Below are 15,310 nucleotides of genomic sequence, written 5' to 3'. Positions count from 1 at the left end.
TATCAGATCTTTATCAAACCTCTTTTAGTGGAGTCCTTGGTTGGGCTAATGTCCCACAGATCTGGACTGGTCTTGTGATACCAATGGGATTTTTTTTATATATATATATATATATATATATATTTTTTTTTTTTTTTAAATAAGGTATACTTGCAGTCATGTATGCAGATTTCAAATCAACTTCATTTGAATGTATCTCAAGATTCGAATTAACCTTGCCATCCTGGGACAGTCTATTTTCTCTCAGAAGTGGGCTGGTTGTGTTATAACAGAGAGCTTATTTAATAGAATTATTTTAAATCCAAAGCATTGACACCCATGTAGGCTTACTAATGGTAGGCTTTTATTTTGAAAGTGGCTTTCGCCCCTTATTACCCTAATGCCTAGTATGCACAAAATTAGGGGCGGCTGGCTGCTGGCTTGACTTCTTCTTCGCGAGTGGAGGCTGCCTTGACCGCAGTCTTCCTACAAAATTAGGGGCGGCTGGCTTGACTTCTTCTTCGCGAGTGGAGGCTGGCTTGACCGCAGTCTTCCTACAAAATTAGGGGCGGCTGGCTTGACTTCTTCTTCGCGAGTGGAGGCTGGCTTGACCGCAGTCTTCCTACAAAATTAGGGGCGGCTGGCTTGACTTCTTCTTCGCGAGTGGAGGCTGGCTTGACCGCAGTCTTCCTCTCAGCGACCTAATCCACCTCTTAATAACACCATCACGTCGCAAAAATAATGAGCAAAAACACTACACGTGTATCGCTATGTGTGACATTAAAGAAGATATGGAGCCATTCCCCATATTTGAGCATGAAAGACAAGCAAGAAAACAGAGTTACTTAACTTCCAATACAGCACCTCCAAACAACTCCAAAGCTATGTTGTACGGTGGCCTGGAAGTGCAAAAATTGTGAAACACAATTACGGACACCCAGAAAGGGAGGGGCCCATTTCACAGACATTCTTGGAAACCCCACTGCTTTTCTCGGCAAGACCCGCCCCCGCTTCAACATGATTGGCTCATGCATCGCGAGAAGGCTAGGCTACGCAGATGTAACGAGACGTCCGTCCCAAATATAATAAGGCTCAAGCCAAATAAATAGTACGTAAAGCATCGAATGTGGTTTTAAATCAACACTAATCGATATTACTAATGTATAACGTGCCTGTGCATGAAAAAAGCGAAGTTTGTGACCAGAATGTACGCTCCAAATAGCCACACTTTCCCTTGAATTCTCGCCAGCATCCTCTCTCTTTAACAACCTGCTTCATCTTTAACTCTTAATCGATCTTTTCACACCTACGGGCAATTCAGAGACTTCAATTAACCGACCATGCATGTTTTTGGGATGTGGGAGGAGAAAACCCACGCAGGCACGGGGAGAACATACAAACTCCACACAGGCGGGGCCGGGATTTGAACCCCGATCCTCAAAAACGGTGAGGCAGATGTGCTAACCAGTCGACCACCGTGCCGCTTTTGTTCACTTGTTTTTTTCTGAAATGTAAAAGTGTTTCTGCTTTTGTTAATCCGATGGAAAAAGTGGTTTGGCTTCTGTTAATCTGTTTTCTGCAATGCAAAAGTGTTTTGAACCTCCGGGCCACCCTAATATTGAAATATAGCTTTTGTGACTGACACACACTAAGAAGTTTGTCTTTACACGGTTTAACTAACTCCCTCTGTGTTTATACATGGTTGTAAAATGACTAACTTTAAAAAAATGGAATTCATAAACTGCTCCTGTAAGATGTAACATACTGTATAGTCCTCATTGTCAAGTGTGTGTTGCTTTTAGATGTCACAAGAAACCTAAACAAAAATACAGTCACACTAGTAGCCTTGTGCTGATTGGCCATTGAAGCTGAGCGGGGCAGGTAGTAGGAATGTTTCCTGTTTACCTGAGAACAGGTTTTTCCTGCGGCTCAAGGGCGAAGCACTTCGACGGAAAGGTCATTCGTCCTATCAAAATTGGTGGGCTTCCTCAAACTTAATAAACTTCGGATTGATTTTTTATTTTCTAAGAAGATCTACCCCCGTCAGGTGGTCCGGACGCTGGTTTTGACCTTTGCACTGGTGAGCACATAATGTTGATACGATTCACTCAGGCCAGCCAAAGGCACGCAAAATGTTGCATACTTAACACCTGACAAAAATGTATCCTATTCTCCACCTGTGGAAGTGACTTTTACAGTATTTATACCATTTTTATTACATTTTTGTGTACCACACTGTGAGCCTTTACTAAGCTAATAAGTCCCACTTTGAATTGACACCGTCAGAGAGGAATTGATTTCAAATGTGTTTTGGAATTGTTTTAATAGTTGCTGTGGTGTATAGAAGTGCACTGCATGGCAGGCAGTTTCCAATCATTTGCCCTGTCACCGAGCCCAAAAGTAAACCAATTGGAAACAGCCCTTTGTATGTATGTGTCACTTCTACACTACCCACGATAAACATAATATATTGTTGCCGAGGTCCACCCATGAATATTTGAATGCACTTTTTTTGTTTGTTTGCATGTGTGCAGAGTCTATTGTTACTTCAATATCGGTAGTGGCCACATGGACACTTCAAAAGGTAAGAAATGTCCCCAAATGTTCAGCACTAACAAAGCAGTGGAGTGAATTGTTTTACTGATGCTTCTTCAGGCCTTTGCCCTCATCAGAGCATTCCTATCGAGGTGGATGAGAGCATGACAGCTTCCAGTCTAGACTTGGACTGGGCTCCTAATTGCCAGCAGTGTAGTGGTCTAGGGAACAGTAGAAGCTGGGAACAAACGGGGGAAATGAATATCCATGTCAACCGGGAGAGACTCCTTCGGCGTTATTTCCAGAGTGAACCCAAAACAACAACTCCTCCGACCTCCGACCTCCCCTTCAGTCCGGCCACGCAGGGTGGCAGTGTTTGGCTTCCAAGACAAGAACAGAATCACACTTGTGGTATTATGGAACCTGAAAACTGGCCTGAGTGTTCTGTGAATGTGGCAGATGGCTTGGAGCCCCCTCTCCCACTCATGTCTGATGCCAATGCCGCCCACCACGTCCCATCACGCTACCCAGCGCCATATATTCCTTGCCAGTGTAAGTACTTGGAAGACAGAATAGATGTACTGTGTGTAATGCCGTAATAATAATACTCAATGAAATACAGTGTGCACCTCCAAATAGCCAATGCAATTATCGACTATTCTGTGTCATTGCAGGGCTCAGTCCAAAGCCGGCGAGTTGCCTTAGACGCTGCGTGTGTCCACCATACCACAGGGCTCGACCCTTTGAGCGGACATGGTATTAAGCATCACTCATTCCTGTAATATTTTACTCTCAGCTCTCATTTGTTGAATTATTTCCTCCTGCAGGAACCATCCAGGAAACAAAATGCAATACAAAGATGTTCCAAATGCTACGAATGCCCCTCAACTACAAGCTGGTGTGGCTCCCAGGGATGTAATGTGTGAGGTCAGCTTAGATTGCCCCATTCAGGCAGATCCGGGACCAGGTACCAGGGAGACCAGGAGGACTGTCACTCTCCCTGATGATTATAGTAAGTCACACACACATGACTGCCTCACAGTTATGAGGACCGGGGTTCAAATCCCTGGCCCTGCCTGTGTGGAGTTTGCATGTTCCCCCCGTGCCTGCGTGTTCAGTATACAACAAAAAGAAAGGAATTGAGCTTGCAGTTCCAATACTTTTGGACGGGACTGTAAATAGAGCCTTGAGCCTTTTTAAGCCTTAATTAGTTCTGGGTGCAACCTACCTCCCTTGTGTGGATGGATGGAAATGCACTAATGTCTTTGTGTAATTGCAGGGAATGTTTTCATCACATATTCAGTGGACACGGCTGAGGAAATGACCGCCTTCACCAGATTTCTAACAAGTCAGGGCTTCAAACCAGCAGTAGGCTCCATCATTGCTTCACAATTCTCCCGTCCCAAATTAAGTACCAGTCACACCTCCACGATGTCTATTTATTGATAGATTGACATATTTGACAATCCGACCATACGAATGGGCATCACCAGATGGATGGACAGATTTTTGAATGACGTAAGTCTAAGATTTGTACAAACAAAAACTAAAACAAAAAAGGTCGCTACAAATTGATCATGGAAACTTTACAGAAATCCGTCCTCATCATTGTGGCGATCAGCCCCAAGTACAAGGAGGATGTAGAGGGGGATAGCGACGATGAGCACGGGCTGCACACCAAGTACATCCACAATCAGGTGAGCTCTCACACGAGCGAGGCCTCTGAGGCATCACTGGCACATGTATAAAGACAACGCAGTTCATCGCGGAATTATTTCTGCGCTTTGACTCAATGCCCTCCCGAAACAAATCAAACAAAACTATTATATATTATGGAAAATTGACTTTGTAGCTTGTGTATAAGAATAGCTGGGTTACCTGAGTTGCCCGCCCGCCCATCAAGTGTGAAAGTAAACAACCAAGTAAATCTTTTGTAATCTGCCTTTTCCTGAAAACGTGTCTATGAGTGAGTCATTCTGCCCGTGGTGGCTTTGCGCAAGCCTCATTCAGTTTTAGTCTAGGCATGGAGGGTTCTCTTGGTTAGTTAGTTATTGCATGTCTGCAGACTAATTTTGACCTGTTATGCATCAAACAGTAGAAGGACAATGGGACCTTTAAACACATCAAAATGCTAGACATTTAAATTAGACACAAAAGACAATGAGGGCAGCTAATTAGTTTCAATATGACAAACCTCTATTGCTGTTGGTCCAGATCCAGAATGAATTCATCCAACAAGGCTGCCTGAACTTCAGACTTATACCAGTGTTGTTTTCCAATGCGACTAAGGTGGGTAAAACATTTTCATAGTTCCATCTCTGACATTTCAGAATTGAATAAAAAAAAAACTGTGATTTATTTGTTTGGTTTTTGACACTCACCGCATCATGCAACAAAAACAATATACCACTTACAATATACTAAAATGAACTGTTAATTTAGTACTTCCATGACAACAGTCAGAAAACTGTTGGGACTTGTCAAAGCAAGGAAAAAGCAATGACTCACAAATTTGACAGATTAGATAGATGCATTTTGAAATAAATGCCCTGGCCTAACCCAAACCTTGTTGCTATGAACAGGATATGCTGAGCTCATCGCGCCACTGCGCTGCTTTCATAATGTTTGGAAAAAATACAAATGTATTTGAATGTGATTTCTCCCCCTCCTTGCTGTCTTTGTGAGACAGAAACATGTCCCCAGTTGGCTTCAGAACACAAGGATATACCGGTGGCCCCAAGACATGCAGGACCTGCTGTTGCGCCTGCTTAGGGTGGAGCGCTACATCATTCCACAGGCAGAAGCATCCCTCACCCTCACAATTCGCCCACTCTGAAAGAAATGAGAAATAACAGCGTGAAAAGACACTCTATAAACCTTCGAGAGAAAATGACATTTCCAATGATTTTTTTTCTTACCTTGGTTTTTCTGACTCAATATCCAGTTCTAAACTATTTTTCATTTTGCAGCATAATCTATTCTGAGCGCCGGCTTTCTGCACGGCAAAGTTTGAAATGAGAACAGATGATTCCAATTCAAATGTCTTAAGTAGGGGATAGGGGATGTCGTAAGCCCCCTCTGCTAAGCGATGTTTTTTTCCAGCTTTGTGGAAAACACAAATGGCTCGCCCCCCCTTTTTTTTTTTGCATTCCAAAAGAACGATTCCATATGTTGTGTGGAGCATGCCTCAAAATTGGAGCATAAATAGTTGAGTTTTCAACACAAACACTGGCTAGTGCATCCTAACTAAGCCTTGTTGCATGAACTGATGAAGCCTGCTTGGATGAGAAGGGAAACTTCTTCTAGGACAAACAACCATCCAGTTGCGATCGATTCAATGCCGTGAGAATGAAATGACCTGGATGAATGAGAATATTCACAGGCACATTAACCTTGTATCAATTTAGTAGCTACATATCATATACAGTAAACCAAGGGTGGAACAAATAAATGATATGTAATCTATTTTTCAAAACATTTTTGGGAGTTTTTTTTTTATTGTCACGTTTCCATGTTATTTACAGCAGAATTCTCTGTGATACTAACAATTATTATTATGATCAATCAATACATAGCTCTATCCAGGTCAGTATCTCTTTTACACATTTGTAAAAAGTTACACGTTTTTACCTTTTTTTTTTTAAACAGTATTCCGTCTGTTGTCAAATCAACAAATGAATAGACACGATGGTATATAAACAACAGAGTGAAAAACATATTTCTTTTTTTTGTTTGTTTTTGCTAGTGATCCATCAACACTAAAATACAAGTAGTACTCTGTAAAAAAAAAAAAAAAAAAACATTCTCCACAGAGACACGAAAAAGAGAGAGGTTGCGTCACGATTTGAAGAATACTATTCACCAAAAGGTGGCAGTATATTTCAACTAATCAAAACATCCTAGCACCGCTTTAAAAGCTCCATTTTAGCATGAAGAGATAAGTCCAACCCCACCAGCCTGTTCCCTACATCTGGCTAAAAATGGTTTGTTCACTCAAGTATTGGAGCCAATAAAAACAAATTACAAAAAAATCTACAAATTGTATTTCCCACCACTATCATTGAGGGGACATGGCTGTTTTTAGCTTCCTTGAAGCAGTATAATCTCTTTACAAGGGTCATTGTTGAGTGGAAAAGATTGCGAGTTTGTCCACCACAAGTTTGTTTGCTTTGAAAATAACAATGGCCCGTTGAGGAAGCTATGGGCCTCCTGACTTTTTTCTTTTATCAGACGCTCCAACGAGACGGAACATTTCATTTGCCTGACAAAGCTGCAAATTCCATGACTGGCGTCAGTTCTACCCCACGCTGAACATGATGCAGTACATTTGTCGTCGACACTCTCTATAGCAGGTTTCACATGCTGTCATCTAAATGCAAAGTTTTACACTGGAAGCAACCCACTGGGGGCCATCCAAACCCAAGTGCGCTGAAAAGGGGGGATCATAAGTACATACAGACACTATATTGCCAAAAGTACTCGTTATAAAAAATTGTGTGTTTTTTTTTTTCTTCAAATAGTGACAACAAAAGATTATATCCATGACTGGGTTATTGTTGTTTGATTACATAGGTGATGATGTCGATTGCGTTTTCACAGACCTTCAAATCAGTAAATGAAATATCAAATCCTGTTTGAGACATGAACATTTAGCCATGACCCAAATTACATTTACATTTTTGTGATTAAACACAAAAGCCCCATTATTGAAAATAGCAGATTTTTTTTTTCCCCCGTATGACTTCAACTGATTTTAAATATTTGTAAACCCATCCATCCATCCATTTTCTGAGCCGCTTTTCCTCACCATGGTCGCGGGAGTGCTGGAGCCTATGCCAGCTACCTTCGGGCGAGAGGCGGGACGCACCCTGAACCGGTCGCCAGCCAATCGCAGGGCAAATAGAAACAAACAACCACTTCCAGTCACATTCACACCTATGGGCAATTTGGAGTCGCCAATTACATTACATGCAATACATTCATATTGTTTTAGTATAATAAATATGGCTTAATCATTGGCTGGTGACCAGTCCAGGGTGTACTACTAGAACGACTAGTAGTTACTGATGTATAGTGACGCATTAGATGGTTAGTGAATTTTCATGTCACTAATAGTACTAGTAGCATGCAGTTGTCAAACAGTGCACAGTTTTACCTCAGTAGCAAATTGATGCATAACTAGTTTTGAAATTAGGAGCCTATAAAAACATGTTTTTAACTATTACATTTCTCTTCAAAAGGGGATTGGCAACATTTTTTTTTTTTTTTTGCAATATCTCAAGGTTATAGCATATTACAATAGAAAACAAATAGCAAGTTCTATTTTGCAAGAAACAAAGCAGGATTTGCTTTCGCGAGCCGCACAAAATGATGTGGCGGGCCCGATCTGGCCCCCGGGCCACCTGTTTGACACCTATGTTCCTAGTCGTTCTACTAGTGCGCAGAAATATCATGCAGCAATACACTCTTGACAGTAGTGGAAACAACGTCACTAGTAACTCGTTCTCTAGTTCTATTAACTATCGTCTTACTATTAGTGACGAGTGGACAAAGAGTGTAGTAGTACTGTACATTAATAATTCAGCACACGACGACATCGAGTAAAACTCAAATGGCTTTCCATAGTTGAGGAAGTCTGTCAACGCCAGACAACACCCCGTCAAAATAAACGATACGAGTTTCGTTCTTTATGGCATCATATGGCGCAGGTTTATTTTACTTTGAAAATGCTTACAGGAAGTTGTATTGTAATGCAATAACTGTGCCTTTGCGACTCCACAGTTAGGGCACTGGCTAGTGCAAGGGAGCGCCTGCCAATGGAGGGGGCTCTCGGCCCTGGCTAGTTCTGCTGCGTGATCGGGGAAAGACGCCGCATACCGGAAGGCTGGGGTACGTCTTCTTGGCAGAAAACAAAAACACCACGGACTGCTAAAAAAACAAAAAGACAAAAAAAAAAAAAAAAACACGGGAACACTCACTGAAGAACATGTAGCCGACAGCGGGGAGAGTCAAATTCCCAAGCGGCGTCGTCTAGTTTAGCTCCTGTGCCAAAGCTGGACCTTAATTGGGGAACATTGAGACGCGTTGGCGCCGCGGAACCTTTGTTCGTTTTTTTTTCTTTTTTTTTTTTTTTTCTTCTCTTCTCCATGGACACAGGGGGGCTTCTCCTGCGCTTCGTTGTGGTTCTTCCGAAGTGACAGCACCCGCGTCGGTTCTTCTCGAATGTTAGACGAGGACCTAGCCAGAAATGGACTCCTAGCATCAACCCCCAACCCACCCGCTCTTTCGCTGGCTCCGTGGCGGCCACAGCAGTCATGTTCGCCGTGCGCATCGTCACCGCAGACTACTACCTGGCAAGTCCCATTAAAGACCTGGACGTGTGCTACTCTGAGTTCAGGGAAAGCGACGTGAAGAAGGTGCCGGTGGTGAGGATATTTGGAGCAACGCCCGCAGGTCAGTCAAGTCGTCGTCAGCCTTTTGTTTTGTCAATGAAGCCACAGAACTGCATTCGCCCCCCGTTACACCACGCGGCACGAGACGTGGATCGCGCGAGGGCTATGTTGCACTCACGGGCTCGCTAACAACGAAACGAGAGGTGCACTGTCGAACCGTTACCTTATTCCACAATGACATGACAATATAGATGATTGAAGTACGTGGTCACACATTGTTGCAAAGCGTGGAGCACCTTTGCTAACCCACGCATGCTGCGGAGATATTTCCCCTCCCTTCCCCCTTTAGAGGAGACGGCTGTTTTGGAGGCTCCCACGGCCCCATCGTGGCATGGCGATGGCGATGGCGAGCACCTTAGCTCCCGGGGTTCGACGTTATTCTGTCGTTTTAGGACTGCTGACAATGGCAGGGGTGTCAAACTGATTTTTTTTTTGTCGAGCGCCACATTGTCATTTCAATTTCCCGCAGAGGGCCGTTATGACAGTGAAACCATGCCTCATCATATTCTTTTATATGCACAACAAATTGAGGGATAACTAGTTTTAAAATCAGACGGATAATAGTTTGTGCAACTATTGATCAAGTTACTCTAAAAAGAGGATTGGTAGCAGAAAATGTAGAATTTTTGTTCAGATTTTGGCAAGAATCATGGAAGTCGACGCGCATGATTTCCTTGTGCGGGCCACATAAAAATGATGTGGCGGGCCACATCTGGCCCCCGGGCCTTGAGTTTGACACCTATGCGTTAAAGGATGACGTTTGCACATTATCCTAAATGTATCCAAATTCCATTGTATGTGCACGGAATGGACACAGAGGAAAACATAACTTGAACTAGATAACTGTATATGTGTACGTTTATTTTCGTCCATTACGTCAATTACACCGAAAATGTGTCCGAAAGACGTAAAAGCTTCTTAATGTCAACTGTTGCACATATTTAGAATAGGATTAAACAGCAATGGATGGATCACATGACTTAGATGGAATGGCAATGTGTCCTTTGCATTCTGCAAATATTATAAATTGCTCAGCTGTGGAAAATATGTCAGTCACGCTCTTGTACACAGAGTGGCTGCCATGCTCAAATACCCAACAAATATGGGTACCTTTCTCCCCTTGCTCATCAATACCATGTTTTCCTGCACAATAGCTCAGTTTTTTGCTCCGATGAAATCATTTTCAGTCTGCCGCACCCTCTCTGGAACCCTATTTAACAGGTGGCAGCCATGTCTTTTGCCTGTAGTAGGAGTCTGGGGGTAAATACAGAGCATACACTTGTGTCCCAGCGCGCTTCCTTCCAGAATGACCCGTCAGGTTGGCCCCATTAAATATAAAGCAGGGGTCCGCAACCCTTGGTGTGTGGACTGGTCCCACAAACAAAGAATAACCTTGTTTCAAATTCTTACTTGAATGACAGATTTGTTGTAACAGGAGATTCAAAAGCTCCACACCCAAATAATGTAATATTCAGTGACCAAGTGGTTAATGAGTCCATGAAACCCTCAAAACTGTTGCCACAATGAGACAAGGCACCCCACATTAAAAGACAAGACCTTGAATTATTTTGAAAGGAAAAAGAAACGTGAACATGAAGGAAATAATTATTGAGGGCCGCCCGACAACAAATGTAGAACTAACTTATTATTATTATTATTTTTTTACATTTTTGCTCACTGCTTGAATCCAATCTGCATGCCACTCTGATCCGGCCTGACTGAGATTCCACAATGTGGCACATTTAAAATGGGCACCAGTCTCCCATGAGATAATTAAAGGCTTTCACTGATTAAACACACAGACCAACCGCACATGTTAAACATTTCATTGTCGTTTAGGTGTTTCGAATCAAGCTGATGTTCTATCAAGTTGTTATAATGTGGTGGTACTAGTAACCTGTAGTGCCTGTAGTAGTCTGTTTTGTGTGCTGCATGCCCAGGTCAAGACAATTTTTTTAGAAATAAAATTGGAATGCGGTGACTTAATATATCAGTACAGTATTTCTCGGTATTCTTTTCAAAGGAGCTTGGAGCTGTGATTTTCAATGCATCAATCGCTTACTTTTATGTTAACTTTTATGTTATCTGTGCTATCGCTGTGGTCCATCTGCTGTGCACCACGTGGCTCTGGCTGCAATCCCAGACCTCGTACTCCCTGTCCTTCCGTGACCTAAGCCGTGAACACTCCCACCAGTCAGTCAGCTCTGTGTAATTCAATGCCTGCTTCCTGTGTGTTTAAAAAAAAAAAAAAAAAAAAAGTACTAGCATCTAGTGTTTGGCCAGTCTGAACATGCTCTGTACATACACGCTTGTCTGAAATAAAGGGCAAATTAAAATAGTAACTACTGGCCTCTCCTTACACAGCTAAGAGTTGCTGATGAAGGTGCCTCCACGTTCATGTATTTGACATCTTGGATCTCTTTGTGTCTTGCTTGGTTCAGATACACAGACCAGCTCTCTAACTAATGATTGCAGGAGGCATCCTGTTTGGGTTGCACAAACGTGCTGGACAAGAGAGGGAGAGGAAGTGAATGACCAGCAGAGAGAGGAATGAAGTGGTGGGCCCCTTTTACCCCAGGTTTAGCTCTCCCCAGGGGAACCCTTAATGCCATTTAAAGGAATTCCTCATGGATCCATTAATAGGATAATAGGACGTTTCAAAAGGACTCCCCTGCTCATTAGGATGGCCATTGTCCTCTTTAAGAGTTTTTCTGGTTCAATTTACATTCTCTAAATGCTCTACTAGTATGAAATTACTTGTTGATAGCACATGGTTTTGAGCAGATCCATTTGGACTTTTAAACGTCACACTTTGGTGTCTGGTAGTCTTCTTTACTCTGATCTGTGTGATCAGATGAGATTCAGAGAAAGAACATGTTGGAGTAGCAATTTCTCAAAAGCAATTTTCCTCTGCACTAATCAACTCCCTGTTACAGTTTTGCGCCTGGACTTGAAGCTCAGCTTCATGTCCCTGTGATACCCTTGAGAATAAAATCCATCTATTCATTAAAAATAACCTACTTACTTCTGTTAATTAAAATAAAGACCCCCCCCCCCCCCCACCCCAATAATGGAAAACCTAAGCATGATCACCCCATTGTAGAAAATCAGCAAACTATTTCAAAAGTATACTAAGTGAGCCAGATAAAATAATGTGATTGACTCCTGTACTAGCTGCACAAAAATATCTTGTAATTCTATTGTCCTTTTGGTTAGTTTCGGTACGGGAGTGAATGGCAATGTGTAACAAGGACGCACTTTGTTTCATGATTATATGTGTGCGAGCTGGTCAAGTGTACTTTTTTTTTTTTAGGATTAGATCGAGGTTGTTTACTTGCATAATTAGGGAACTCTACAATTTAACCCAGAGCCCTGTAATGACTAAGAACGTTGTAGTTTAATTTGGTTTACATACATTGAATACTGTATTATTCTGTTGGGTTTTTCGATAATCTGATCTCAATTAGTTTAACCATAACTTGTATTGTTATTTTGAGATTGTCAGCTTATCTCCTCAGGTTTCCCTGTCAGTTGGAAGGCATCTTAGTGCTGGGGTGCTGGGCATTTTCGCCAGGTAGCCACTGATGGAATGAAGGTGCACAATTCAGTCCTATATTGTTCTCAGTCTTTGAAGATAATTGCTGTAAATGTGCAAATATATATAATTTATTTAGAAAAAAAACCCCCTCTGGATTCACTTTACAGGGTCTTTACAGAAATGTTTGTCAATATTTGTTTGGTTTGAAGGAGTATTTCATTGCTAAAGCTACTGGTGTCCAGGCTGTGCAGTGTTGTCCTCTCTGATGGTGCCTCCGATTGTCCAAATAAGGTTAACCTTATTTGTGTGGTCCAAGGAGAGATGCTTGGGTTGGGACATTTTGAGGTCCTCAGCTCAGTTCTGTGGCCTTCCTGCACCATTGTCAACACATACACACAGAGAAGGGAGCATCTTTTGTCCAACAAGCCCTTTGAGACAATGTGACTACTTACCCTGTGCTCCCTGACAAGAGTTATGTGGTGTTTCAAGGCAGATTTAGTCCTTGAATATAAAAGAATGAAGGACTCCAGTGGGCTGAGGAAAAACCTGAAACACTGCTTCAGTAGGCTGAGCACTTGAACCTCTGTGTTATACTGTGATGACGATGATGAAGTGTGTGCGTGCGCAACTTAATGTACACAAAATAATCCACTTCTTATCAAAGCATTTGTGTATTTTGCTACATTATAAATAGATTAGCCCCGTTCTGTGCGTTCTTCCCAAAAGTACGGTAATTTATTTTCCTTTAAAATAATCAACACTGCACATCCAAATTGGTGTCCACATACTGTACCACTTTTGGTCTAAGACTGCAGTGCGGACCGAAGGGTCCTTATGGATCAATTTTTAATTCCATTGCAGCGTACAGTCAGTGTGAGGCTAGTCTTATTACAAAAAGGGGGGGGGGGAGTATTCTCTCTGCTAAAAATAGCGTAGCTGTTATGTGTTTCTGTGCATTCAGTTTTGCGTTGCGTTCAGCTTGGATGTGCACTGTTACACTTACACTGTGCTTAACAGGCCATCCACACAAGATATTTTGGAGGTGTTTGCCCAATCTGATAGAATTCAAACATATTCTTTCTTGAGTGCAGTCAAGAACCTCTCTGCTGTTTTGATCCGTCTTCCCTGTCTGTGATCTGCCTCAGTCACAAACAATGCTCTGCTGCAATTTAGAGTCTTCCTCTGTGTCTTTATGACTGTTTGTATGTGTAGGGGGGTTACTGCTGAAGAAAATTTCACTTAGCAATGCACCAACGCTACCTGCTGCTGTTCTCTCTTTTGTTTTCATCAGGTCTTGGGGACATACCTGTACTGTAGATCTGTGGTCTGTAGATGAAACTCAAGATAAATAAAAAAAGACTTGTTTTCGAAAATACTTCTTGCCATCTGGGGAACCCGCTTTTATACAAAAAACGACATTGGGTAATACTTTTTTTTCCATTTACGGTTGTTTCCGTGTCAGTTGGTATAGGGCGCTTCTTTGATTGTCTACATTCCGTTTCATGTCACAATTCTCTGTGAGAGATGCCAGCTAATCACCCATTTTTATAACGTATATTTAAAGATATTACTAGCTTTCTGAGGTTGTGATTCATTTTCCCATTTCAGATGAAAGACGCATCCTCGCAAGTGTCGTAATGACCGTTTAGTTCTTTCTTTCTAAAAAACAAGCGCAAAAAGAATCAGAATCATCTGAATCAGAATCAGAACCATCTTTATTTTGCCCAGTATGTCAAAAAACACAAGGAATTTGTCTCCGGTAGTTGGAGCCGCTCTAGTATGACAACAGACAGTCAATTGACAGAGAATAGTTTAGCGACATAAAGACATTGAGAAAATAAAATAAAAGGTTGCTAGTAATCTGGTAATGTTGGTACAATATTTTGTGCAAAAAGATGCAGAGTCCTCTAGCATTTAGATGCAATATTAATGACTAATATAGCAATAGTCCGGTGCAATGACCATTGTGCAAAGGGCGCCGAGACTTCAAGGAATGTACGCAGTTTAAAGTGACTAGTAGTGCGATAATCTGGGACAAGGTCCATTCATCCATCCATTTTCTGTACCGCTTACCCTCACTTAGGTCGCGGGCGTGCTGGAGCCTATGCCAGCTATCTTCGGGCGAGAGGCGGTGTACACCCTGGAGTACCTGGAGAAAACCCACGCAGGCATAGGGAGAACATGCAAAGTCCGATTGTGCAAATGTTGCAGATACTCCTCAGTCAGTGTGCAAGTGGTGCAGATGCTACTTTGGCATGAGTGGCCAGTATTGGTCAACAACAGACATGCAAATAGTGCAGCGTGGCGAGACTACTACAGTGAGTGCACGAGTAATGTATAATTGGCCCGACAGAAATGTGACAACAAACTCAAGACAATGTTTTCAGCAGTTTTGATTGTCCATTGCAGTCGGAGTTTGTCCTTTTTTGTAGCAGCACCAAACCAGACTGTGAACACAAGACTGATTCGATGACCGCTGTGTAGAACTGCCTCAACAGCTCCTGTGGCAGGCCGTTCTTTCTCAGAAGCCGCAGGAAATACATCCTCTGCTGGGCCTTTTTGATGATGGAGTTGATGTTTATTGCCCACTTCAGGTCCTGAGAGACTGTAATTCCCAGGAACTTGAAGGTCTCGACGGTTGACACAAGGCAGCTGGACATCTCTACAGTCTTGAGCGTGTTCAGCTCCAGGTTGTGTTGGCCGCATCACAGCTCCAGCCGCTCCACTTCCTGTTGATGTGGAGACTCGTCACCGTGTTTGATGAGGCCGATGACTGTGGTGTCATCTGCAAACTTCAGGAGTTTGA

At 42.5% G+C, this 15,310-nt stretch overlaps 2 protein-coding genes across 10 annotated transcripts in view; both read left to right on the top strand.

Moving 5' to 3' along the window:
* Positions 1 to 1,846: 1,846 nt before the first annotated feature.
* Positions 1,847 to 5,991, top strand: traf3ip2a (TRAF3 interacting protein 2a). Of its 3 annotated transcripts, none has more exons than XM_061753849.1 (11): positions 1,847 to 2,059; positions 2,308 to 2,404; positions 2,514 to 2,563; positions 2,635 to 3,066; positions 3,189 to 3,270; positions 3,342 to 3,526; positions 3,794 to 3,882; positions 3,964 to 4,032; positions 4,107 to 4,211; positions 4,729 to 4,803; positions 5,204 to 5,991. In XM_061753849.1, exons 3-11 carry the CDS (start codon positions 2,548 to 2,550, stop codon positions 5,348 to 5,350), a joined length of 1,200 nt encoding a protein of 399 aa, XP_061609833.1. In that variant the 5' UTR covers positions 1,847 to 2,059; positions 2,308 to 2,404; positions 2,514 to 2,547; the 3' UTR covers positions 5,351 to 5,991. The 3 variants fall into 3 exon arrangements, with proteins under 3 accessions (XP_061609833.1, XP_061609832.1, XP_061609831.1); XM_061753847.1 differs by having other exon boundaries at positions 1,848 to 2,059; positions 2,308 to 2,408; XM_061753848.1 differs by lacking the exon at positions 2,308 to 2,404.
* A 2,314-nt stretch (positions 5,992 to 8,305) lies between these two features.
* The window catches only part of rev3l (REV3 like, DNA directed polymerase zeta catalytic subunit), an 83,407-nt gene continuing 76,402 nt past the window's right edge, over positions 8,306 to 15,310 (top strand). For all 7 annotated transcript variants that reach the window (XM_061753833.1, XM_061753832.1, XM_061753828.1 and 4 more), the window contains exon 1: positions 8,306 to 8,967. In XM_061753833.1, coding sequence (XP_061609817.1) covers positions 8,829 to 8,967 — 139 coding nt within the window. In that variant the 5' untranslated portion in view covers positions 8,306 to 8,828. The remainder of the gene's footprint in view (positions 8,968 to 15,310) is intronic.

This window comes from Phyllopteryx taeniolatus, chromosome 18 (assembly GCF_024500385.1).
Source record: "Phyllopteryx taeniolatus isolate TA_2022b chromosome 18, UOR_Ptae_1.2, whole genome shotgun sequence".
In the NCBI taxonomy this organism is placed as follows: Eukaryota; Metazoa; Chordata; class Actinopteri; order Syngnathiformes; family Syngnathidae; genus Phyllopteryx; species Phyllopteryx taeniolatus.
The sequence above is the reverse complement of the archived record's forward strand: the minus strand, read 5'-3'. Positions and strand labels throughout refer to the sequence as shown.